General features: G+C 29.3%; 5 protein-coding genes and 1 long non-coding RNA gene across 6 annotated transcripts; 4 read left to right on the top strand and 2 right to left on the bottom strand.

Moving 5' to 3' along the window:
• The first annotated feature begins 6 nt into the window (after window positions 1-6).
• Window positions 7-3,849, top strand: LOC126833973 (conserved oligomeric Golgi complex subunit 7). Its single transcript, XM_050565598.1, has 13 exons — window positions 7-166; window positions 267-356; window positions 666-848; window positions 915-1,046; window positions 1,115-1,298; window positions 1,358-1,554; window positions 1,693-1,912; window positions 1,999-2,255; window positions 2,588-2,708; window positions 2,768-2,917; window positions 2,992-3,182; window positions 3,281-3,524; window positions 3,593-3,849. The coding sequence occupies exons 1-13, from the start codon at window positions 164-166 to the stop codon at window positions 3,757-3,759; spliced, it is 2,139 nt and encodes a 712-aa protein (XP_050421555.1). The 5' UTR covers window positions 7-163; the 3' UTR covers window positions 3,760-3,849.
• On the bottom strand, window positions 3,750-6,511 carry LOC126833974 (U4/U6 small nuclear ribonucleoprotein Prp4). Its single transcript, XM_050565599.1, has 9 exons — window positions 6,255-6,511; window positions 5,961-6,165; window positions 5,748-5,878; window positions 5,390-5,594; window positions 4,911-5,087; window positions 4,607-4,828; window positions 4,308-4,415; window positions 4,074-4,239; window positions 3,750-4,007 (listed from the first exon to the last, which is right to left on the bottom strand). The coding sequence occupies exons 1-9, from the start codon at window positions 6,409-6,411 to the stop codon at window positions 3,855-3,857; spliced, it is 1,524 nt and encodes a 507-aa protein (XP_050421556.1). The 5' UTR covers window positions 6,412-6,511; the 3' UTR covers window positions 3,750-3,854.
• A 469-nt stretch (window positions 6,512-6,980) lies between these two features.
• On the top strand, window positions 6,981-8,241 carry LOC126833328 (NF-kappa-B inhibitor-interacting Ras-like protein 2). Its single transcript, XM_050564594.1, has 3 exons — window positions 6,981-7,206; window positions 7,276-7,569; window positions 7,642-8,241. The coding sequence occupies exons 1-3, from the start codon at window positions 7,108-7,110 to the stop codon at window positions 7,879-7,881; spliced, it is 633 nt and encodes a 210-aa protein (XP_050420551.1). The 5' UTR covers window positions 6,981-7,107; the 3' UTR covers window positions 7,882-8,241.
• A 370-nt stretch (window positions 8,242-8,611) lies between these two features.
• LOC126833327 (ribonuclease H2 subunit A) lies at window positions 8,612-11,425 on the bottom strand. The gene is made up of 6 exons (XM_050564593.1): window positions 11,054-11,425; window positions 10,794-10,992; window positions 10,379-10,505; window positions 10,037-10,226; window positions 8,984-9,107; window positions 8,612-8,803 (listed from the first exon to the last, which is right to left on the bottom strand). The coding sequence occupies exons 1-6, from the start codon at window positions 11,217-11,219 to the stop codon at window positions 8,671-8,673; spliced, it is 939 nt and encodes a 312-aa protein (XP_050420550.1). The 5' UTR covers window positions 11,220-11,425; the 3' UTR covers window positions 8,612-8,670.
• Window positions 11,426-13,133: 1,708 nt separating this feature from the next.
• Window positions 13,134-13,529, top strand: LOC126833619 (uncharacterized). The gene is made up of 2 exons (XR_007684983.1): window positions 13,134-13,304; window positions 13,397-13,529. It is a non-coding gene; the product is annotated as an uncharacterized LOC126833619 (long non-coding RNA).
• Window positions 13,530-15,493: 1,964 nt separating this feature from the next.
• LOC126833479 (RAB6A-GEF complex partner protein 2) lies at window positions 15,494-20,440 on the top strand. The gene is made up of 7 exons (XM_050564848.1): window positions 15,494-15,778; window positions 16,318-16,550; window positions 16,622-16,771; window positions 16,840-16,952; window positions 17,606-17,758; window positions 18,359-18,548; window positions 20,120-20,440. The coding sequence occupies exons 1-7, from the start codon at window positions 15,657-15,659 to the stop codon at window positions 20,332-20,334; spliced, it is 1,176 nt and encodes a 391-aa protein (XP_050420805.1). The 5' UTR covers window positions 15,494-15,656; the 3' UTR covers window positions 20,335-20,440.
• Window positions 20,441-20,731: the final 291 nt, after the last annotated feature.

The following is a 20,731-nucleotide window of genomic DNA, read 5'->3' as shown; positions in this document are numbered from 1 at the left end:
AATACAAATTAATGTGATAAAGACCTACAATGGTCCAAGTGGCAAGTTCCAATCACATCACGTCTTCAAAATAAGATAGTTGACGTGACTTTTTAAAAAAATGTTTATAGTAATTATAAGTATTTTTGTTCATGTTTTGAGTGTTTGAACAGTTTTCAACGAAATGGTAAAATCTATATTAATTTGATAGATTTAATTATACAATGTAGTTAAAACTACGTTATGAAATTATACAATTATCTAATAAAAAAAAAAAATTTTTCTAGGATATTTCATTATTTTCTGAAAAAGATTTTAATGTTGTTAATTGGATCAATAATACATTAAAAGATAAACCTCCAGATCAATGTCGAGAAGTAATTACAAATTTATTTTATGTTTTTAATTGTTTGGGCTTGTAAAATTTGAACAGCTTATTGTTATAATAAATAGTTTTTCAATTTCAAACTCCCACCAAAAGTTCTATTTGTAATACATTTTTAAATATCTTATAATCTTTATGTAAGATCAACTTTAAAATGATTTATTAACAAAACCATTTGTATATTATTTGCAATGTAATTTTGTAAAGCAAGATCCAATTATAACTAATTTATAATTATTATATATTTCATTATTAAAATACTAGATACTAATTAATAAATATAACTTATGCATGTTGACAGATTATTCCATCAATGTTAAAAAAGTTACAACTATGTGTAGAACAAGTCAATGAAGTATTAGATGATTCGACTGAACAAGTTCTTTTTTCTTTGCCTAAAGTAATCAATGATATCGAGCAGTTTGAAAACCAAGCGATACATATCAAACAAAAAATCACTGATTTAAAACAGGAAATAAATACTGTAACTGTTAATTTTTTTAATCATTTAAAGTATGAAAAACAATAAAAAGTTAGTTGTTTTTTTAAGGTTAAAAGTAATACTGGAGAGTCATTAATAAAGTTACAAATATATGATGAAATAAAATGTAAAATGGAAATAACAAAGCATGCTTTAGAAGAAGCAGACAATTGGACTAAACTTATAACCGACATTGAAACTGTAAAAAATATTATTACTAATAGTACTAATTATTTACATGTAATAATAATAGCATATTTTATGTTAAGCTAATTGAAAATGAAGAATTAGAACAAGTAACAAGTAGAATGGTCAGAATGCAAAAGTCATTAGCTGTTTTGGAAAATGTATCTGACTATGAATTAAGAAAAAACCAACTTGAAGAATTAAAAAACAAACTGGAGGTTATTTTGACTCCAATGCTTAATGACGCGTTTGAAAATCAAAAAATTGGTATAGTTAGTACTGTTATTAATCTAAGTTTAATTTACTAATTGGTGTGTTAATTTCAGATGAATCAAAAAGTTATGTACAAATATTTACCGATTTAGACAAACGCGATCAGATTATCAAATATTATATAAAATGTAACAAAAATAAATTGCGCAAAGAATGGTCATCTAAAATATACGATAAAGAAAGTTCCACAAATCCTGTATTGTTTATTGAAAACTTTTATGATGCCATAATCCAGCGAAAAAAACAACAGGTTAATATATTTGTTATGTTACAATTGTAATATTTATCAGTGGCCCAACCGGGAATTGAGATGTTTTTCTGGTGTTGCTACTGTAGAGCAGATAAGACATTTTCTAAATAATTATATTTCTTAATATTTTATATCCAGATGGTTTTATTTAAAAAGTTATTTAATAACGAAGAACAACCTGAAATTGAATCACAGCTGATCCTGTCGTATGGAGATTTATTTAATACGTTAGAACTTCCATTGTTTGAGTTAGTCGATGTTTCCATGAAAGCTCACCACGAACCACTTACTCTGTTATTGAATTTATTTACTGCCACAGAACTATTTATCAAAGGCATTAGAAATGATTCAAAAATTAGTACGAACTTCATAATTTATATTTATACTGACTATTAATGGTAAAATATTTCACATTTAATGATTATATACATTTTGCTATTATAGGTGAATCGTTTGATTGGAATGATGTACTTATTAATATATATCGTCCCTTAATTCCTCAACTGGCTTCTTATAAGGAATTAGAATATGAACATACAAAAAAAAACACTGAGTTAAAACTCAATAATGACGATTTAGTAGATATTGTACAAGCTTTTACTCAATCTCAACTGACGGGATTTAGAACTTCGGAAGAAGCAAAACGCAGAAGTGCGGTGTTCAATCATTGTGTTTTCCCAGGGATGGTGTTTGCAATTAACGTAAGTAGTCGTGTATTTATTATGATAAAAGCTCAAATGTGTATAATTATGAATGCATATTTTTTAGTAAAATCAGATTTATACCCAAATGACTAGATTTAAAATTAAACTTATCCTTAATTAACATATGTTATCCTGATATATAAAGTACATTTTTAAATTATGTCAAAAGGTCTATTCGATAACTCAGCTAAAATGGTTAGCCGATTTCAATAAAGGCATATTTTGATAAATTTATGGTCATTAACTTCTGAGCTTTAATTATGATTATTATAAAAAAAGTTGTGACCAACAAAATGATTGAATTACTCTGATTAAGATTTGTTTTCTAGAAAATTTTTTCCAGCATTATCGAAGGAGGAAAAGAGGTATTAAAAAAAATTTTAACAACAATTAAATCCGGTGATAATTGGAACCTATTTCAAATATGCTTAAAGTTTTTACAGTCTTCTGGTAGTTATTATAAATATATCTACTTATAATGTACATTTCTCATGAAAAATTATTTTTAGGAGAATTTTTACGAGAACTGTACTTTTTGGAATCGGAATTTAAAAGCTGTCTATTAACAAACGAAAATCTAGCTTTGGAAACTTCAAAATATTTGCTTTCTGAAGAAAAGCAAAAAGAATTAAATACCATCATTCAATTTTTAAAAGAAGGTACTATTTAAATTTAATTATAGTTTTCATTAATTGCAACTGTCGAACAATTAGAGCTTTAATTTTTTATACAGACAAACAATGGAAGCTTTTTAGAGAAACAATTCAAGGAACAGAGAAATTATGTTCACATATATATCAAACATTTTATAAAATATCATTTCTACCAATATCTCATTACTTAAAACAAGTGGACAAAGTAAAATTCAGCAAAGAAAACTATTCCGACTCACATAGATTTACACCAAGAGAATATATTACGCAGGTAACTGTATAATACGTAGATGTAAATTTAAATGTATATTTTAGTTTTACTCATTATTTTTGCAGATTAATTATTATTTTTTATTTTTTTTAATTTAGATAGGCCAATACCTAATTACTCTTCCTCAACATGTTGAACCGTTTTTAGTAAGAGATAACGAAGCAATAACTATAGTTTTAAACTTGGCTGACCGACGGTATTCTGATGCTAATCAGGAAGAAAGTTATACTAATGTTTTACTGAAAATACTGGCAAATAACACGTGTGATTTGTATATTGAACAAATTCAATCTTTAAGAGATCTTAATAATTTTGCTGCACAACATTTAGCAGCAGACATAGGTAATGTTCATTTAATTGTTTTACTTATCTCTGTGCATTTTTCACATCAAAGTTATTGTTATTTTTAGAATATTTGGGATATGTACTGGAAGAATTGGGGGTCAAACTTAACGACACTACTAAACAAATAATGAATTTACTAAGACTACAAAATGAAGAGTACACTATGAAATCATCATCAGTCGCTGCACCAAAAGTAGTAGCAGTAATAGCAAAAATTAGAAATATCAAATAAAAAATATAATTTATTTAAATTTGTACAATTTATTAAATTTTAGTATGTAAAAAAACAAAACATAAATATACCAATCAATTTAAAAGAAAAACTGACTAAGTTGAATATTCAGGTGCCCACAGTTTAAAAGTCCTATCGTAGGATGAAGACGCTATGTATTTTGAATCTGAAGATATGTCTACACCCATAATTTTATTATCGTGTCCAGATAATGTTTTTAACATTTGCCACGTTTTATTTGCCCAAATCTGAAGAAGAGAAAAAACCAGTAAATAATTATATAAACTCACAATTTGGATAGTTTTATTAGTTACCTTAATTGTGTTATCGTAAGACGATGTAACAATGAAATGACCTTCTGGTTGATACCTGAGTCCAGATACAAGACTCATATGTGCAGGAATTGTGTACAGACAAGCTCTCTTTCTCACGTCCCAAATACGGCATGTGTTATCTTCGCTTCCAGTAGCTAATTGATAACTGTTATTAAAAATAAAAATAAATATATTTATATACTAAAAAGATATATAAATTAAAAAATATAATACCCATTTGGGGAAAAGTCTATGCTATAGACTGATTTTAAATGGCCTTCCATAAACATAATACATCTGCCTGTTCGCAAGTCCCAAACACGACCAAATGCATCCAATCCACTGAAAATAATTTAAAATCTTAATTAATTTTGTACTATTAGGAATCGGAATTTGGCATACAGATATGATACTCGGAACGGATCATAAACCTGTCGCCAGAGAGAGGGGACCCTGGATTGTTTCTCGCCTAACAAACCAAGCTTCTCATTGTGCTCTTAACTTTGTATTAATATTTAAGAAAATATCTTTACCCAGTAGCAACGATTGATCCATCACATTGAAACGACATGCAATAAACTGGCTTACAATGACCTTCCTGGTGGAGTACTTCTTCTGCTTGTTCTAAATCCCATAAACGCCACGAATTATCAAAACAACAAGTTCCCAAAAATCTACCGGAAGGATGAAAAATAGCCCGTGACACTCTAAACGGAGCATGACCTTCCAAATCTGCTACGGGTTCTTCTTTTTTGCTGAAATTGTTAGTTATAATTTGAGAATAGTAACATTAGCTGTTGTTTGATAATAATACACATTAATACAAAAATATGTTACCTATTCATGGACCAAAGTTTAACCGACCCATCGCTAGCACACGACACAAGATCACACACATTTTCTTCAGTATTAGCCTGTGGATTAAATGTTATACAACAAACATTACAGTTGTGCCCTCTGAATGTTTTGACTAAGTTACAGTCTGGAACTGACCAAAGCTTACACAAACCACTCCTAAAAAATGATAAATATTTTTTTTTTTGAACATTTTCCAAGATTTACTTAATTTCAGCACATCAATTAAAAACACTAAAGCTGGAATCCCACGACACAAGATTTAGTGAGTGGCTCAGGACTCTTACAAGCTGAGTAACGGTCTAGCTTAGCTTAAATCCCTGTTACTTTGCTAGACTCAGTTTGGCTTGCACCTATCTGATTTATGTCGGTTACTTTTAATAAAAGTGAAAGGGCAAAAACCGAATGCCAAACCGCTAGCTAAATTTTGTACCATAGGATCCCCGCTTAATAGAATTTACCAAGATGATGTAGCTATAAACTGTGAATCTGGGCTAAATCGACAGTAAGATATTGGCCTAGTATCGCCAATTTGACTACAATATATCGATAACGACGTAGTATATTTATGTAAGTCTTGCAAACGAGCCGTAAGAGTAGACTCAGGTATACTAGCTTCTTCTCTCAATTTTTCTAGTCGAAAATGAGATCTCAATAATGAGTATTCTACAACATAAAAAAATTATATTAACAAACTTCAATATTGTTATTAAGCGCCTCAATAAATCCTAAATTAAAAATAGTGAACTACATGGAAATCAGAGTGATATTCACACATTAGATCATATTTTAGCTCTCTAGTTATTTTATAGTTTATACCTGCTATAGCTAACCGAGAATCTAATAACGATGGCGGTCCTTCATGATACCACGTTGTATCTTGATCTTTGATTTGTTGTCGTTTTTCTCTTTCTTCTTCAGGTTTTTTTATAACAACGTCTTCTCCCACTCTAAAAAAGTATGATACAAACATTTATACTTCTTTGTACACAGCATTGTAAAAGAAAGTTTAGTAAATAAAATAATATGCACCTGGACAGTAATTCTCGTAACCTATTTCTTCTTTCGGCTGGACCTTCTCCAAATAAACAAATAGCTTGACCAAGTTTCCTAAGACTTTTTTTAACATCGTCGTCGTCTGTAGACACTTGTACTTGTCGAGCTTTTTTTTTACGTTCAAATTCTTCTAACAATGCTTGTTTGTCTTTGGACATAGCATCCTCCAAATCAAAGTACTCTACAAAACATTAATTTAAATTTTTAAATTCTTCATAAATAAATGCATTTTTTTTAACCAAATATCTAAATAATTAGAAATATATATACCATTGGAAATATTAATATTTCCACTGGAAGTTTTTTGCTCGCCATCATCATCGAGTGCGGCCAACTGAGCTAAACGAGCACGTTCTTGATCCTCTAAAGAACCATAATGGATCGTTTTGGGTTTTTTAACGTAAGTAATTTCTTCGTCGTCAGACATCTTGATTCGAAAAAAAAATGTTAATTTATTAACTTGAAAGTTGAAACTTCAATCGTTAAGCGCTTTGTATTTTGTAAATCATACCGGAATCCGGATTAATGATGTTTGATGATAATGAAATATTTGTTCAAAACATAAACATTATTATGCCAATTGATATCTTGAGTATAAAAGTTATTCGGTAGATGCCGCCGTTGACGTGCGGTTAACGGCGGCGTGACAAATGAATAGGTATGTCAGCAACTTGTGACAACTACAAAATGGCTGCCGGCTGTACCTTATTTCTTATGAGAATCATCCGGTCGCCATATTGTAAACTATAATAACACAAGTTACTGATATACCTATATATATATTGCCATGATGTATAGTTCAAAATTAATAAATCTGAATTTCAAACTTTAAAATCGAAATATAGATCATCGTCATGAAAAATATTATAATACAATTAAAAATAAATTAAAAAACTCGGACGACGCACTATTTAAAATCATTAACCAAATCTTAAAATTTGAATAATTAAATTTAGTCAATAATCAGCACGATTAATCAGTATAGAATTATTGATAAAAAAAAATGATAGGATTTCAAACACATCCTGGAAAAATTTTAAAATGAATGTTCAAAACGTAAACAAATAAATATATTTACACATAAATAATATAATATGGTTTAAATAATAATTATTTAAGAAATATGGTAAAGACTTATCGTGTAGTGGTTTTTGGCGTAAAAAGCGTCGGGAAAACTGCAATATTAGAACAAGCGATTTATGGACATTTCAGTCAACACTATGTAAGGACCCTTGTATTATACAAAGGGGATAATAATTCGTTAATAATACTTATTAATTTTTGAACACAGAAATTATGGCCCACTATCGAAGATATATACCAAGCCTATATTGAAACAGACAAAGGACTACGAGAACAAGTTCGATTTTACGACACGGCCGGATTGGATTTAACTCAATTACCTGAAGTGGGTTTGTACTCAAATCCTGATCCTTCTCTTGTATTGTCGTTTGGTCAAATCGCTAAACAATATGCGTGTGTTGCGGATGCGTTTATACTAGTATACGACACTAGTAGGCCAGAAACCTTCGACTGTTTGGTTACATTAAAAAAAGAAATTGATAAAAATAAAGAAAAAAAAGATGCAAGTTGATTCTCTATAACATTAGTTACAATAAAACTAAAATTTCTAGTAATTTTGTTAATATTTTCTTAGGTGTTTTATGTAATTTTGGGACATAAAATGAGGGAAATTGATATCAAAGCTCCGACTTTAGAGTGTCCTACAAGTCGAGCTTCTCATTGGTCCATCAGAGAAAAAATGAAACATTTCGAAGTAAACGCATTGGATCGTAATACATTGTTTGAACCATTTATGTATATTGCTACCAAGTTTAATTCTACACAACCAAAAAGTAGTTTTCCACAATTAGTAAGAAAGAATACTCAACATTGATATTGTTTTATTCATTTGTTTTTTTTAAAGTTAATTGAAATGAAAATCATAACTTCATTCTTAACTTTCTAATCAGATAATGTTTTAACGCTTTCTTGCATGATTGGACTTTTGAGTCTACCACTATAAAACGATTTTGTGTCCAAAAAATTGTTTACGTTATACATATTTTTTTGGTGAATTAACTCAAAAGTCCCATCAGACAATAAATATATTTTAGTTATTAGTAAGTATATTTTAATATACTTTTATAAAGGCTATATAAACATTATTTAATTAAAATATTAAATGTTTAAGAGTTTATATATTATATTATATTTTATAACGACGAATGATTGAAAATATAAATTTTAAGAAAATTGTATGCATTGAAAATTTATGATTAGCGTTTGATTACTTTTATTTTTATAAATACATTATATTTTTATATACATCAAATTTTTTTATTTTATGTGAAAATATTTGTATTTATATTATCTTTAAATATATTGCTATAGATCTGCTAGTGATCACTCTTTAACTACAGTATCATATTGTTTTCATACTTCATCAAACCAAACAAAAAAAATGTTTTTCTTTAAATTAATTGAGTGAACTATAACTATTTAGGTTATAGTGGATTGATACAAAGCTAAAACAATAATACAATAAACTCAATATTACCAAGACACAAAGATAAAATATAATTAATATTTAAATTTACATTATAATTAAGTTAAAATGTTTTACAAAATAAAAATATTACAATACATTTAGTGAAAATAAAATGTGTACAACATTGTTTTAAATTTATATTTTGTTGGTTACCACTAAACATCGGTCATCAAAAAATGCAGTTTTTTGTTGAACATTCTTTCCATTTTGAGCAAAAAATGAAGTTATTGGAACAGTATTTTTATCATCATCCTCATCTTCGTCAGACCTAAAATATGATATAATGACTGTAATCAGTGTGCAAAAAGAACTCCAGAAAATGTTAGTTCCTAAAAATTGTTGGAATAGGTCAGGTTTTCATAAAAAACCAAGTTGTTTTTAACTTTAAATGTTTTAAACTCAAAACTAAAATGATATTATCAAATAACTACAAATTTCAATTACATACCAATCTACTTGTATTGCTCGGTCTTTCAGAATAGTTTCGGCCGTAGACCAACAAAATCGTACTATGTTAGGGAATCCAAATACAGGATCTATATTTTTTGTCAAATAGTCTTTGGTCACTGGGTCTGTACAAAATAAACAAATAATGAGTGAAAATTGAATCTTTAAAGAACTATTTTAATTTAACATTTATATTTTTAAAAAAATGTAATTCCTTTTAGTGATAATCAACAAAACAAACTTTGGTATAAATGCTCTTTACCGTACACCCTTTTTTTCCAATTTTTTTTTTCTATTTTGTAGTGTTTTTTTTACGCTGATTACGAATCTGAAGTCCGAATTAGGCGGACTCCGTTAGTTCAATAGTTATAGCTAGTTGAAATTTTCCATATTTCCCCTATGTAACAGTACGCGGCAGAGCCATGCGGCACCGTTGGCGATAACTGATAAGGATGGCAGGTCTCCGAGTGTTTTGGCACTCGCTCGCTCGGCACTGTCGCTTCGCTTACTAAAAATATCCTAGGTTTGCAGGCTACAGTCTAGGAGGAGATCACAGGTTTAAAGTAAAGTCGGTTTAAAACGGCTCTAGAAGCCATGTCACGTGTCTGACATAAATATTATCTGAATTTGAAGTCAGAATTATGTGGACTCCGTTAGTTCAAAAGTTAAAGCTAGTTGAAATTTGCATATTTTCCTTATGTAGCTGTACGCGCCCTTTGTGGTCCTTTTTTTTTTCTGAGCGAGCGAGTACCAAAACACTCGGAGACCTGCCGTCCTTATCAGTTATTGCCAATGGTGCCGCACGGCTTTGCCGCATACTGTTACATAGGGGAAATATGCAAATTCCCACTAGCTATAACTATTGAACTAACGGAGTCCGCCTAATTCTGACTTCAGATTCGTAATCAGCGTAAAAACACTATAATATGGCAAAAAAAAATCGAAGAATAAAGGGTATCCGGTAAAGTGCATTTGTTCCCAAATTTTTTATTCCGTTTGTAACAATATGAATGTTACATGATAATATTATTATAACTTAAAAAAATCAACATACCGCCAGGGTACCCACTTCCCCATTTTGAATCAATATCTTCATCAGGTTTTTCGGCAAACTTCCAATTTTTTAAAGCAGCATCACGTGTAACTTTAGCACAAATACTTGCCGCACTTACAATAGGAAACAAAGAATCAGCTTTTTTGGATACTTTAATTTTTAACTGTGGAAATATGGCAGAAAGTTTAGCCTGAAAATAATAATAAGCATTCCACATTGAAACCTTTGCAAATGTTATATTTTTAACACATAAATCAAACCAAGGTTATATGGATTTCTCTACAATTTTGTGTCCATTAGATTTCTCAATATTAATAAAACAAATAGATTATGATAGTTTACTTCGTATTTTTCAGCTGGTCCAACAGTATCTACATAAACTTCACAAAGATTTACTCCTCTATCTATGACTCTTTGTATTAGGCCAATTGCTGCATTATGAGAAACTTCGTTAAGAGAACACTTTTGTCTGAAATACGAAAAATTTGTGTTATAGTTAAAAAATTAACCAACTATAGTTTGATAGTTTTCATATATATCCATGTTTTTAGCGATCCACTGTCGCGACTATACCTACTCTATGCCAATGAAACAATGACTACTGCTCTGAAGATGAATTTTGTAATGGGTCTGAAATGTCAGTTAAATAATGACAACATGGATACTTAGGTCTGAAAATTATCAACTAATAGTCGATCCAAGAAAGTTTTAAAACACTCATAACCCAACTAAACACAATTGTATAAATGTATTGTACCTTCTAAAATTGCAATTGCTGATGGTGTTTGGTGATATGACATGCACTGCCCATCCTAACACATCATTTTGTTTGGTTATACCATCAAAGATATCGTCACGAGCCTGTTCTGTGAGAACCTTTGAATCGGCACATCCCAATGCTTTAAGAATATCTTGATTGTCCTTGCAACAAAATGATGTTCCGTACACCATTGGTCCTACAAAAAGACAGCTGAAGACAATCAAATGAAATTTTGTCAAGACATTTCTTGAACTTACCTAATACTGGACCCCGACCGGCTTCATCAATTCCTAAAATACATTTTTCCGTTTTAGTCGTCTCAGGTAGTTCAGACTCAATGAAAACATCGAATGAATTGTCCTCCGAAGAAATAATTGTCTTGACTTCTTCGATAGAAGTGCAAACTTTATAGTCAGAGTCCATTTTGAATTCGATAGTTATGATAAGAATAATGTATTATTTTAGAACTACAAACAAACTGAATTCTGTACGAAATTATTACAAATACAATTTAAAAATGTTTGGGTTTCGCCTAGTTATAATGAATAATCACATATTTCATGAATAATGACCAAATGTAATGTAATGTATTTTATTCTTGTAAGGTGCAGCTCGTATCTACGGGCCCTGCCAAACAAATAATTTGGCGGGATTTATATTGTCACTGATAAGAAATTACACCGGCACGTCTTAACCAGGTTTGGTAACTTCCTACACGGAAAACACGGCCGTTTTTTTCAGTATGGCGGCCACCGGCGTGCACGGTGCTTGAACAGCCTTTGTACTTTGTAGTAAATGTTGGAAAAATCAAAAATATCAAAATTAACCGTCGTTGTTTTTATTTACAGAAGGTCATCAAGGAATTTTTTTATTTAAAGATATTGGCCAACTAAAGTTGTGAACGATTTTACCGAAAGTCCCGGGTCTTCTGGTTTATCGAAACCTGGTCCCGGTGTCGATAATAGGATGCTTAAGGAGCTTTATAATAAATCTAGATATATTCTGGTTATACAAATTTTACATCAAGTAGTAATCGTGTTCGCTTCTGACAATACAATAATGATTGTTGACATGATTGTCCAGCCAGGGTTTTTAATGTTTTTCGATTTAGTGGAATTACAGTGGAATGAAGTTTCTATATCAATTTTTCTCTATTGGGAAAAATAACTTTACCAACAATTTTATGACCAGTCAAACTGGTTATAAACATATTTATTTGCCCTTAAATTAGATGGCATGTTTAAAATGTCTCCTAGATCAATTTTTGTCAAATATTGCCTAATTTTGCCCCTTAACAACGTAGGTAGTGTAAAGTTAGTTACACCTAATGGGGCGCGTGCTACTCAAAAATTGTACATGGAACTTATAGTTGTGTATTTTAAATGTATTTAACGTTGCAATACTTTAATACCAGGCGATTAAAATGATTTAACTAAAATTGACTGTTTTTTTTTCACCTTCATCACATAACTATTTGGGGTCGGCCACCTTTTTCCTAAGCCTTCAATCGACACGAGTTTAAAAAATATATATAATTTTAAAAAATTCAAAAAAAAATTTGTATTAGTACAAATTGGTTTTTAGGTACAACTAAAAATCTCCATAGCCACCAAAACAGTTATTCGACATAGGAAAGAATGTCAAAAGGGTATTAAAAGAAATAAACATGAATAGAAGACCCCAACACCGCATATACAAACATACAAATGTAGTTAGACAGAACAGATATTCAGATGTTAAGTCGCATAAAATATTTATTTTTAATATTTTGTTGCTCTTGACTTTGTTAACTTTTACGCTGAAATCGAGAAACCGTAAAGTGACAAAGGCTAGGTTGATAAATTTATTTCATTCAATTTACACTTGAATGCTAGAATGTGATATTTTTAGAATAAAATGTATTCGATTTTATCTGGGTTAAAATAAAAAATGTCCACTATACTACCAAAATTGATTTAATAATATATTAAAAATGAAAATAGATCACTATTACAAAAAAGTTATTTGCTAACCAACTGCAACACTTCAATTTATAATGTTACCATTTTTTTGTCGTTCATAGCAATCAATATTTTTTAATAATTTACACATTACAGTAGACAAGACCTTTTTGACATTTGCTGTTACGTTTGAATCAAAATTTTTTTAATGAGATATCTTTCAGTTGAGACTTTCATTTGATAGTATCTGTCTACTGCGACAATGTGCAATAGGTTGTTAATGTTACCTATAGATCAACATTCAGTTTCAAAATGTATGCATTTTGCATTATTATTTCTCTGGAATATATATATATATATTTTTTTTTTTGTTTTGGTATTGTTAGTCAAATAGCTTATATAATCCATATTCCGTGTTGAACTTTGAACGGAAAAATATGGTGCCACTCCATCGGATGACTGTAACGAGACCACGCCATATCGATTGCATCTGATACAAAACAGTTTAAATAGGTGTGCAGCATTTCAGATCGAGCATAACACGTTTTTTGTGCAAATCTATACTTTGGTAAGTACTAACAGCATTATTCTCTTTTCGTAATAATATAATTGTATCGTATAAATATTAATATGCCAATAAAACTGATTTCGAAATTTCAGTATTTCCTTCGCAAGTTCTCCAAGAACCAACTCAAAAACCAAAAATGGGCGCAGAAAAGGTATCAATGAACATCGTTGTCGTCGGACAGGTGCAATCCGCCAAAGCTATCAAGACTGTCGCCAAGACCAGCTCCGCTGCCAACCAAGCCACGGTAAGTTTTAAGTTTTTTTTTTCAAATTTGGAGAACTTAAATGAAATAATGAAATTCTTAAATAACAACTTAAACGATTGGATTTAACCAATTTTTTTGTACATTTTTTAATGTTTTTTTTCATAAATATATGATGAAATTATGGTAAATATAAGGACACAATACATTTATTGTTGATAAAACTATATAAATTCTTAATCCAACTAAATATTTATTTAAAGAAACTATTAAATGAATTATGGTACTAGTACTATATATTTAGTGTGACCCTATATAAACCTTAATTTTAGTTGGTCCTCTGTTTTTTCGAGAATTTATTATTATTTTTTACTTACACAAATTTGGTCTTTATAAATTATAATTATTAAACATACTTTTATTAAGGTTACTTATAAAATAACTTAATCATTTTATAGAGTTTTTATTGATTTTTACATTTTGAATTGTAATAACTTTTACTATATTACCCAATATATTATGTTTGTGACTAATTTAACTTAAAATTAGTTCCGTAAAATGATTAATTAAATATAAGTATGTTTAAATTTATTTTTTAACATTATTTACAGAAAAATGGAATGTTATTTTAAAATATATGACAACAAATTTAGCTTTATACTATAGGAGACATATATTTAAGAACACAAATAGTTATTATAATATTAAACTAATAATACTTTAATTTTTCAGAAGTGGTAATGAAATTATTCCATGATGTCAAACTCAAAAATGCCATAGACCACACAATGCATATTAATACCATAATAATAATATGTATTGAAAATTGATATGCTCAAATAAATTTTAAAAAATCCGTTAAATTTTGTTTTTTTTATTCATTTAGCTCTGTGTATATGTTTTAAATCTATGAAAAAAGTGTTCCAAAAATAATGGTGACATCACAAAGTATAATAAATATTATATTAGTTACTAGTATATTGTAGAACACGTGCTTAATTTGTATGTTTTATTACCAGCTTTACGGGTTCATATATATTTACAATCATGTCCCTTAGAAATTATTAATTTTATTTATTTATTTTTGTATTATTGTTATTCTTTAATGACTTTGACGCTAAAAATTGTTAGTGGCATTGATTATAAAATACAATCAATGCTAGTGGCTTTCGGTTTTTATATAGATTAGGGAGATATATTATATGCAAACACGGTTTATATGCGCGGTATATATAAATTATAATATTATGTAGAAAGTATTCGAAAAAAGAGTTATCGAGCCAATGTCGGTTAACGTTTTATACGCTATTTGTTTCGATATCGATTATTGGAAATTTAGTATCTAATGCAAGGTGGATTTAATGTTGATCTATTGTTATTTGTTTACTTTATTGTCATCAAATTTACCAACAGCTATATTTTATTCGAAATGTTTCTTATTTTGAGTGTTGTAATGGCTTATGGCAGTGAAAAAAATTGAATACTCGAGTTTCCAATATTTTAGGTACATAAATTGTAACTTATAAGTTATAATTGATAACAAAAGTTAAGAATATAATAATCAATACGATAGTAAACTATTAATTCGGTATTAGTACTATCGATTGTGTAGCAGACTTGTTCCACAAAATATTTTAACAAATGTTCATTGGAAGATAAAACGTGTGGAACAAATACTATATTACTATAATACTATATTACTCGCCCTCGTAATTCCGCTAAACCAAAAATAACTAAGTTTGCAAACTACAGTCTAGTAGGAGGTTACAAGTTAAAAGTTAAGTTAAAAAGATCTGTTAGAAACTAGTGATTGGAAATAGGTGTACAATGGAAAAAAGGTCCTTGGTAACTTGTGCAATTTGGGAAAAGTGGTGTTGCACACGAGTCACAACTTCACACAAAAAAATATTTGATAATTTAAAATCGTTATCAATAAATTTAAAATGTATTGCATTTGTATTGATGATAGCGAATTTGTGTTGCTGTTAACTGATAGTAATTAATAATAATAAAAGTGACCTGTAGTCTCAAATCTCAATTCTATTTTATAGTTATTGTCAGAACATTACACATTTCTTTATGATACCTAATACAGTTTCAAATATTTTAAGTTTTTAAGACAAAGTGTAATAAAAAACACTATTTGTGCGATGATTGAAGTATCAGCCAGACTTATTGGTGGACCGATATTTATGCCAGGCAGCAAAATCGGTTGCTGTATTACATTTACACATCCACCGATACCAACAGATTCTAAAAGTCAGAGTAATAGGTTAGTGAGAAATTTTGTAATATTGTACTAGAAAAAGGGTATACAATTCCCTTTTCTTATTGATTTTTTTTTAAATTAGAAACTTTTAATTAAAAAATTATAGCTACTTGAATGTTGTTAATTATTGTTCTACAAGTACTTAATGCATACAGTGTTTGAGTTGACTGTGTATCTGTATGCAGAGAATGTGGTGCCAAACTATGATGTTGCGGGGTGGAATCGACTCGATGAAGAACCTTCTTAAAGTGTCCGGAGTATAGAGCTGTGTAGAGATAGCCAAACGATAGTGGAACAATTTTAACACTGGGTCAAACTATAAAAAATTGTAAAAATCTTACCTCATGTAGGAAGTAAAATGTTTTCATTGAAGACTCATATATACATATGCTTAAAGGGTTATTCTTTATATATGTTTTTCTTTCGTCTTATATGTCATTAATTCAAGGAGTTAAACCTTAATTGCTTAGTGACACATTTAAGTCAATACCATGCTTTTAGAAATTGTATAATACTTTCCAATATGTAATATGTTGTTTCAGTGATGTACTGGAAAATTTGGCATGGGCTAGTGTCCAAATTAACTGTCTTTGTTTAACCAACGACACCATTAACTTCCCACCAGATATGTGCGTTACCAAAGAGGAGAGATATTTGGGTAATTCTGAAACATCATTCGCTCCTTGCCTCAACGAAAATGGTCATGTTGTTTTGTCTACAAAACCAAAAATACTATTTTGTGATGTTGGCTTGTCTCCTGGCGAAAGTAAATCATGTATGTAAAATTAATTTGGCTTACAATCTCGCCTCGGACACTATAGTAATAAAATATTTGTTTAATTTTAGATCTATACAGTGAAACCATATCAAATGACGCACCACCTTCATACAAAGGCCATCTAGTTAAATATGCATACAAAATTACTATTGGAATGCAACGTCTAAACAGTCCAATTAAACTTTTAAGAGTTCCTCTTCGTGTAGTAGTCATACGAAGTAATGTAGAACATATACGTTTTTAATAATAATGTACATTTTATTGTGACACTTCAATTTTCTTCTAGGTCTAACAGAAGGAGTGACATGTGAGAACAGCATTGACTTATCACCGAGCAATCCGTTTTTAGAATCAAATTACAAGCACGAGGAATGTGATATGGCTCTTCAAAATCTCCAGGTACTTATTAGTAGACCCTGATAATTTTCTAATTAAACATTTTAATAATAATTATTATAAAACATTTTTTAATTTAAAAAAAAATGTATTTAAATAATGGCCATTATGCTTATTAGGGCAAAACATTACTTTTGTTGTATGTATTATCATCATCATGTAGCTTAACGGGCCACGAAGGCCCAACGCTGTCATCATGAGATGGTTTCTTGATGAATTTGCTAATCGGGATGGGTCGTCAGTTCAGTTTATTTCAATTTTAATTGTCAATCATACATGTATAAATTATATAACCTTAAATATAAGGTAAAAACTATTTGGTTTGATATTATTATTTCTCTGTCAAATATTGATATTTTACAATATTAATTCTGCACTTTCGTCACATACGTCTCTTTCTTCCCGTTCTATATAAAAATGTGTAAGTTATTATTTTGTATTGTAAACAAGCTGGATTACACTTTTGTCGAAATCATAATCACATTTATTTCTTAGCCTAAATATGTAAGGCTTGTTGTATATCTTCAGTTATTTGGTCATTTCTATTTCCATCAGCCGCAAGAATTGTAATTGTGATTAGTTTTTTTTTAAATCAAGTTACAATTTTACATATTATGTCAACATAAAATGTACTTTATTATTATGTTTTATTTTAGAACATAACAGCGAAGCGGAGTCCAAACTTTTACAATATAACTAATTCACGGGGGAAAGTAGCTCGATTTTGTTTATTTAAACAAGCTTATAAACTTGGAGAAGATATTGTTGGAACCTTTGATTTTGAGCAAACAGATGTGCCATGCATTGAGGTAATTAGTTTGATAATAAATTGAGTTAATTTTCTAATAACTAAAAAAAAAAATCAGCTTTTAAACCCAAATATAATAAGTTGTAAGTTTTCCATAAAAATACCTTTTAAAATGTATACAAGAGATACATTATATTCCTTGCCACAATAGTAAAGAAAATACAATTTTATGAATGTTAATTTTTGAAAATAATTATAACAGTCGTTTACCCTTTAATTTGTTGTTGTACTTAAATTTCTTCTTAGATAAATATATGTTACATTTTGACCGTTTGCCTCTTAACAAATAGCTCCTGTTCATTCCTTTTTAAATACAATTTTTTTTAGTTTTATTGTTGTATTTGATAATTGCAACAAATTTACTGAACATCCTTCTTTTCTAATTCACATTCGCAAAATAATATATATAATTTTTTTATAACACTAATATTTAATTAGAAATCCGACAATCAAAATTATTAGTAGAATATCTTTTGATTTCATCTAAATGCAAAATAAAAAATTAGTATTTTTTAATATTTTTTTGTGGATTTCTCAGGCTAATAGTTTTTTTAAATGATACTTCTGAAATAAATGTCATGATGATTTTTTTTTTTAACAGTTTACCGTAAGCTTACAATGCGAAGAATCTGTAAACAAAGCCTTTATCGTCGCCAACCCTAGACACCGGAGAGACAACTTGTCCATCTCTTCTTACAACACTCAACATCAGTTTTGCGCCAACACTTTAAAGTCATTCTTACAACTAGCCATACCGCTTAATGTTACACCAGCTTTTAACACGCTGTTGGGTAATTATGCATACTATATTATAATTATAAACTATTATTACTGCTGTAAAATATTAGATTTTTTCTTATCTAAACATTTTATAATAAATCCAACTTCTTTTATTTTTTAGTTCACTTAATAAACATCAGTTGGCAAACAATTTAAATATTAAAAAAAATGATTTGCAATTATTTAAAATTTTTTGATGTGTAATTATTAGTTCAATAACTAGGACTCTATTTTGGTAGTTAATTTATTTTTTGGAATATCACAGCATCCTTGAAAGCGATTTTAAAATGTTTTTTCATATCAACTTGTTTAAGCAGACTGAAAATAACTCGCTTAATTTTGGATTTTGAGTAAAAGCACCCATTATAAAATTAAAAGAGAACAATATTTCGGAAGGCAAGACGGTGCGTTTTTTTCATTATACTAAGTATAACGCGTAATACATAGTTTAGAAATAACGACTATTTTAACATTTTTAAATGACTAACTTTCCAAAAAATTAATTTTTTTTAAAAAACGCACCGTCTTGCCCTCCGGAATATTGTTTTTTTTTTTAATTTTATAATGGACACTCTAAACCCAAAATTAAGCGAGTTATTTTCAGTCTGCTTAAACATGTTTTTACCACTGAAAATCACCTGTGCGACGCTCTCTTAAGCTAAAATTTTCAAATTCATACATTTACATAACAAAAATAAATTCACATTGGTATTTAATTTTAGTTTACAAATCTTAAAACCTAGTTGTCAAGTTATTTTTCACAAAAAATCAAATTCGACCTAGTTTTAAAATTCTGAAATTTTTATCAAAAAATCAGACTCAAATCTGTTTGTCTAATAACGGGAATGGGCAGAGACTTATTTATATTTTTTTTTAGTCATGAAATTTTTTTTTTTTTTTAATCTGAAAAAAAATGTAATTTAGTTTTTAATTTTATTCGTAAGGCACATTTTCACTTTTTACTCCCAAAATATGCAAAAAATTAAATTTTACTAAGACATGTTTATTTTTTTATTTTATTTAAAATTAAAAAAACTGAAATAATAATTTATTTTTCCGATTTTGAAAAAAATATTTTCATTACTAAACAAAAAAATATAAACAAATCTCGGCCCATTCCCGTTTTTAGACGAAAATATTTGATCTGATTTTATGATAAAAATTTCAAAAAAATTAGTCTTACCAAAAGAAGTTTATAAAAAAAATTTCGAAAAATGTTGAGGAGGTCGGCCCGATAACCGCGTGGTTTGACTCGGACTGCCCCATATACAGACATTCATATTTATATATTGTAAATTAGAAACTGAGTTGTATGACTTGTCATTTAAAACATTTTTTAAGGTTTTTATAACTTTTACGCTAAGCATGATCTGCTGTTCATAAAAGTGAATCTCTTTAGACATTTTTTACATGAAAATTAAAAGTGTGGAGGTTGCCCTATCAAAAATAACTTGTCAAGTTAAAAAGCGCCGGGAAAATAACTCAACTTTTAACTTAACTCCATTTAACTTGGTTACGCCCAGCCTTGACTCGTTACAATATATCGTAATTTAACGAATTTACATTTTTTTTTTTTGTTCAGTTTGTGTCAAATGGCGACTGCACTTTGAGTTTGTGACCGGCACAAAAGCCACCGGGGAACGGCTGGACGAAACCAAAGAGGGCACCTGCTGGACGGGTCCCGAACACATTGACATCGAGACTATGGTGTGGGATTTGCCCATAGACATTTACCCCTCCGTACCGTCTATAGCCAGCGACCCGCACGCCCAGACAAGGATAACAATCGCCATATAAAATGTCCCTTTTTTCTATTATTATTAATTTGTATTATTTTATTTTTAAAGAATTATCAATCAACTTTTTTTTTTTTTTACATATTTTTTTTTAGTGTTTATTATTCGCGTCTTGATAAATTATATATTTTTATTTTGTTATTAAAAAAATTGTTTTGTTGAAAAGAGGGACCTTTTTCTGATGAGTGCGCTCCGTCTGTGTGTGGGATGTGAGCATTTTTTTCCTCTTCTCCGTGTGTATGGGAAACGACCTGAATACCCTTTGACAAATGTCAACTTTGGCAAATAACACAATAACCCGTGTCCTTTGTGACGCGTTATTAAAGGACGTCGTGTCCGGTTATGCGCCAGAGACATTAATCATCACATGCAGGACACGTTGACTTGAACAGCCACAA

The sequence above is a fragment of the Adelges cooleyi genome, unplaced genomic scaffold (genome assembly GCF_023614345.1).
Source record: "Adelges cooleyi isolate 19-005CV unplaced genomic scaffold, UGA_ACOO_1.1 ACOO_flye_CR_arks_rails_tigmint_CR_PRNA_2, whole genome shotgun sequence".
Taxonomy (NCBI): Eukaryota; Metazoa; Arthropoda; class Insecta; order Hemiptera; family Adelgidae; genus Adelges; species Adelges cooleyi.
This window is presented reverse-complemented; position numbering and strand designations above follow the sequence as displayed.